This window comes from Vanacampus margaritifer, chromosome 7, assembly GCF_051991255.1.
Source record: "Vanacampus margaritifer isolate UIUO_Vmar chromosome 7, RoL_Vmar_1.0, whole genome shotgun sequence".
Lineage (NCBI taxonomy): Eukaryota > Metazoa > Chordata > Actinopteri > Syngnathiformes > Syngnathidae > Vanacampus > Vanacampus margaritifer.
Genome location: NC_135438.1, coordinates 23744149 through 23750148, shown reverse-complemented (window position 1 = coordinate 23750148; position 6000 = coordinate 23744149). Strand labels below are relative to the sequence as shown.

At 37.8% G+C, this 6000-nt stretch overlaps 1 protein-coding gene across 2 annotated transcripts in view; it reads left to right on the top strand.

Moving 5' to 3' along the window:
• neurl1aa (neuralized E3 ubiquitin protein ligase 1Aa) overlaps positions 1-6000 on the top strand; it is a 51777-nt gene that overhangs the window by 16492 nt on the left and 29285 nt on the right. For both annotated transcript variants that reach the window (XM_077570568.1, XM_077570569.1), the window contains exons 2-3: positions 1-48; positions 2088-2409. The exon at positions 1-48 is cut by the window's left edge and continues 203 nt beyond it. In XM_077570568.1, the coding sequence (XP_077426694.1) occupies positions 1-48; positions 2088-2409 (370 nt within the window). The remainder of the gene's footprint in view (positions 49-2087; positions 2410-6000) is intronic.

Below are 6000 nucleotides of genomic sequence, written 5' to 3'. Positions count from 1 at the left end.
ACCTTCAGCAACAGGCCCATAGCCCTGTATGAGCAAGTCCGCCTCAAGGTAGTCCATTCAATATTTGGCTTGATGATAAGTCAGTTTTACAATGTTTAATTTTCACTGTACTGTTGATTCTGTCACAATGTGTACAGTACAATAAAACCAATTGTAGAATCAATAGTCATGGGATACCGGTGACTTTTGACAGAAACATTACATTAACATTACATTAACTCTAAAGGCTGTATCCCAATGAGAGGCGAACGTTGCCGAACGTAGTAAATGTTGAATTCACCAACAATGAAGTTCTTGTCTCTGCCTTTTTGCAACATCTTTGCGACATTTTAGATTTAGATTTAGATCATAAATTTAGATTTAGACATTTGAGAACACGCAAAGTAACGTGAAATTTGAGTTAAATTGACCCAAGCGGGTCTGTCCTATTTTTGATCACAATGGATGAAAATGATTATTTTTCGTTTCTTTATTGGAAGATGTTATTGGACATTTTTGTCCAGTCCACGCCATCACTGTGCAACATGGCACTGTCCATTTTGGATTTGTTTTATGGTGCTGTAACAATGCGCATGGTAGTAAAAGGTAGTATTTCGTATCAGCTGAGTTAATATTGGCTAATATGAAATACAACATTGTGATACATTTTTCAGCCGTTTGTCTCGGGAATTCGGGGGGATTTCCAACTGATGTTGCCATTGCGGGGCGCGACGTTTCAGGCTCAAATCAAAATGATTATGGTAATGTTAGCTATCAGAAATTTGCATGGTAGCAATAAATAGCCAGCAGCTTGATAGTTGGCCATTCCACACTGATCGACCAGCAGCGCAACACTCAGAAGTACTGTAACAAACTAGTTTGTGTTGTGTGCTTTCTTATTTACGAGTGCTTGTGAATGCATCGCGGGGAGGGAGGGGGAGCGCAGCCGTTTGTGTATTTAAAATAAAGAAGGTAAGATACCAACGTCTGCTATGAAACGTTACAATACTGTGTAAAGAAAAATTTGAAACGGATGAATTAGCTCATCGCTATACAATCTTCACACAGCTACTGCAGACAGAAATGTATTTCAATCAAACTCTAATCTGCTGGGAGATGAGGATTTCACAACGCTATGTGCTGGTCCTCTTGGGAAATATCAACGAAAACTGAAAAGTCCTTTGTCTTACTTTAATTTATTACAAATTAATCTTAAATCAGTTTTTTTTTTATTATTATTATATTGTGAGTGACTGTTCTGTCTTTTGTCAGAATAACCAAAAGGTCTTTAAAATTATCTGTCATTGGTTGAATGGAAATTCATGTATCAAAAGTATGGACTATATGCCGCGGAGGAGGCGGGACTTCTGACTTTTCACCCATCAACTTTGTTTCTGTTTCCGGTTCGCGACGTGTGGGCCGCGTCCCAGTACTTGCGCTTCCACCTTTGTATCCCTCGGTTGCGCGTTCCCGTCGACGGGTGCGAGGCTGCGAGTGTGTAGTGTCTGTCTTAGTGTCTGATGCATTTCAGATAGCCGAGATGCCTTCCGCCGATGGCGGGAGCACACGGTTGGGGGGCGCAGGGGTTGGGGTGCGAGTGTTGAAAACGGCACTGATGTGTAAAACCCGGAACTCGGAAGTCCGTGGCATCTACCCCATTAGTGGTATCTGTTACTTGGTATCGGTGAGTACTAAAGATTTGAGTGCTCATACTCCAAACAAAAAAGATGGTATCGTACGAACATCTACTGTGAAATGACTTTTTCAGTTTAAAGTGAAAATTCGTGTGTTGAATTTATTCAAATTTATTTCATCAAGTGTTTTCACACAATAGAATTATCAAGATCCAGAAACATATTTAAGTGAATTTAAAGTTTACTTAAAAAATTTGTCTGAGCCAGATTTTTTTTTGTGAGTGTGCAACCACTGTACATAATAACATTGAATACCATTTTAAGAGTGTAGCAGGGGCAAGTTCAGCCCATGATATTGTCCCATATCTTTTTTTTTTTCATGGGCATTCATCGTATTGACTGAATCTGTTGGTTAACTTATTGGTCCACTTAAAAAATTACTAACTTGAAAACACATTGTCCCCCCCCCCCCAGATTACAAAAAAACAGTGTTGTTGGAGTGGAGCTCTGCGCCTGGGGTTCACCTCCAAAGATCCCTGCAGGATAAACCCAGACAATTTGCCAAAGTACGCCTGCCCAGACTTGGTGTCTCAGAGTGGTTTCTGGGCCAAGGCTCTACCTGAAGAATTTGCTAACGAGGGGAATATCATCGCCTTTTGGGTTGACAAGAAGGGCCGTGTTTTCTACCGCATAAACGAATCCAGCCCTATGCTGTTCTTCAGCGGAGTCCGAACGACTGAACCCCTCTGGGCTCTTATTGATGTCTACGGTTTGACCCGTGGAGTGCAGCTGCTAGGTAAGATGGTTGATTTAAGTTACAATCAAAGACACATACATCTGCCTGCTAAAGGCCACATTTATTTATTTATTTACTTATTTATTTTTTAACATTCAAAAGTTTGTGCTACTTTTCTCACCTGTGGTGGATTTAGACCCACCTAAAAACCCATTTAAAAATGTCAGTTATTAATATTGTGTTTTTCTTTTGCATGGATTCATATAATCCGACAGTTAAATACACCCCCAAAATGTGTTCAAACTTTTAACTGATACTATTAATTTTGGTAGATTAAAAAAAAACAATCTCATAGAAGTTATTATGTAATGGTTGTCAATAAAGTACCTTATGTAATGGTTGTCAATAAAGTACCTAAGGCCAATCACTTATACATACATTTTAAATGCTAAAGAGCTATGGAATTCTGTTGTCTTGCGCTTGGGGAGTGGGGGCTGAGTGTTGCATCTGCCGCATGTGACATATATACTGTAGAGATCTGTACAACGAAGGGCCGTTTTCCCCACTGGCATGTAATAAGTCACTAACAATGACATACAGATAAAAAATAAAAGTCTTTAATAAAAAGAACAACACTGTTGATCATTTGCATATGGTCACATCACAACAAGTAAAAATACTTCACACACACATTTGATGGTGCTATCAAGTGAGCTGATTGCTTTCAAACTCGACCTAACATTTGGCCACCTACACTGCAATAATTCATTGTCCACTCTGACAAATGTGTTTTCAGACCACAGGTGCACAATGCTCAAAAATAAAAGGTCGTTTGTTCTGTTGAACTCTTGACATGTATCATGAAAATGCACAACAACAGAGTGGAAGAACACCGTCACATAGAGCGCAGTGGTTTCCAACTTTTTTGTCTTATGTTGATGGTTCTCCAAAAGTACAGCATTACACAATGAATTATTAAATGAAAATCATTTAATATAAAAAAATCAAATTAAATAACAAACCTGTCTTTTTTTAATGTATCTCTTAAAACATTTACCACAATAAACTTCATAAGTAAGAGTAACATTCAGAGTAATATTCAATTCCACTACAGCAGTTTTCATCAGTCATCTTGAGTTTTAATGAGACACATGAGCTGACATGTGACTCTTGTGATTGTGGCGTATATGCCATTCTTTTGATAGGCTTATGGATTGACTACGAATATTTGCCTGTCAACTTGTAAATAAATGATTCAATATTTCCTCATACCTTCTACAGTGTGCCCTCTTGGTTGGGAAACAATAGAGCAGTGCCCACTCTTGCCGTCTTAGTCTCAAGTTAAGCCATTTAATTTACCCAACCAATGCTTGCTGTGGCATGTCTTTTCATAATTCTTAATGTTTAAAATTTGTGCAGGTGAGAGTGCCCACTCTTTCTCGCATACGTTTTGTGAATGAGATATACGAGTGTATTAATTGTTGCATCCGAGAATTCGCTTACACAGATTTTTTTGGGAGGGAAATTTATCCTTCATTATTTACAGAAATTCCTGCTTATTGTCTTTTTTTCCCTTTGCTTTTTTTTTTAACTGGTTCTCTGCTTATTCACACAGCATAGTACTATATTAGATGATCTGTTGGCTAAAATGAGAGGTGGTTGTTTTTTCAACAGAATAAATTAACAAAATAAGTTGGGATCTTCTCAAAGTCATGGCTACAAAAGATACTAACTCAAGCTGTTCAGGAGAGCGTCTTTTTGGAGCTGAGCCAAAGAGCTCTAAACTTGCAGCTTTTCTTCCATCAAAAATCTGATTAGCTATATATTGTTGAGGTAAATGTTCAATTTCATTTAGTTCCTCTTTCTACGGTCCTTGATGGCAGGTCACCGGGGGAAGTTCCAAGCATTTTCCCCCACTCATGATTCCACACCCCGCTCTGTTGATAGATACCACGCCCCCACAAACTCAAAAAACAGATATGAAACTGAAAAAAATAAAGTAAAATAAAACCCATTAAGGCCTAAAGTGCCTGCCAAATGCCTCTAAAACCTTTGGGTGACTTTAGAATCACCCCCGAAAACCTGAAATTTTCCTCGAAATTCAACAATATTGTCAATGCCTACTAAATAATTGATATCTCATATCGCATATAGAAACATAATTCCGAAAACATTTCAGACCTTACACCTGTGGCGTTCACACAAACCAAACCTTCATTATTATAAACCTTCAGTAGATTCCATTTTTTTTTTTTTTTAAATCAACAAACTTGTGTCGCATTTGCGGGTAAATTCACCTTACAAAAATGTATCGCAGTTGTAATAACCTTGGGGAATCAAGTGGTAATTATTTGTCTTTCATTCCATTTCAAAGGAGTTTTTCAACATCTTCATTGTTACAAACATATTTGTTAACAATGTCACTGTGGACTGTTTACACTGCTCCGAAGTCCTTCTGCACCATCGTCAATCGGCATAATTTATTTTACAACTCCAGCGAATCTGCGTCAGCCATGAATGCTCGAATAAAATTCAAATAAAATGCTACGAGGCCCACGTCACCCTCCCGTGTATATTCTGATGTATTTCATCAGCTAAGAGACGAGAATTTGTCAAAACAAAACAAAATGACATATCCGCGCTCCCTGCTTTAAAGATAGAAGAGAGCCTCTGGCTCTAGTGGTAGAAATGCGGTAATGCCCTCCCGGCATTAATGGGTTAAAACGGAATTTGAAAAGACAATACATGAACTGAATAAGACCTAAAATGTCAAAATATGTATGGAAGCGAAAAGTGAAAATAATTTATTCAAAAGACTGACCAAAATGCATCAAAATTTAATTTGATCTGAAAAAACAACATTTCTCACACTTATTTTTATTTTGATAAATTTTTTATATTTTGAGAAGGTCAAGACCAACATGAATTTTCAGTGTCAAGTAAAAAAATTTTGACCCAAATTTAACTCTATAGTCCTGTGCACATAAATAGTGGACAAACACAGCCAGCTTCAACCACAGCAACAGAAAGTGAAGCCACATAGCTGGTAAGTAATGGTCGTGTGTTGAACAAAGATAGCAATAGCTTCAAGAAAAACCCCGGCCACCTGAACGACTGGTGATGTTCATGCATATTTTTCATTAATGAGTACAAGTTATATTTATTTTCTATCAGCGGTTTTGTTAATATAATTTTTAGCTTGCTTTTTTTCCCCTACAATGCATTTCAATGGGTGTCAATTAGACGTGGATTTGCGCAAGGGTTAGACTGGCCCCTAAATATAGTTATCCATCTTAGATTGTATTGGAGGTTGAGTATCGTTCTGTTTTTTTTCCAAACTCAATGATTGACCCCCAAAATCCTGAACCCATAAAGCCAAATAAACAGTAAATAAACAAGTTATTTAAATAGACATATTGCTCTATGTTATGATCGGATCGGTAATCGGAAATAATTTAGTTTTTTTTTACTCGCTGATCGGCGATCATGTCGGCCCCAAGAATCCTGATCATGTAAAGCCTAGTATTTAGTATTGGAGTAAAAGTAATTGGTGTTGTCCTTGCTTAAATCGTCATGTTCCTGAAAAAGATGTTGCTTGGATGGCAGCATGCCCAAAGCCTTTATGGAGCTTTTAGCCTTCACAGATGTGCA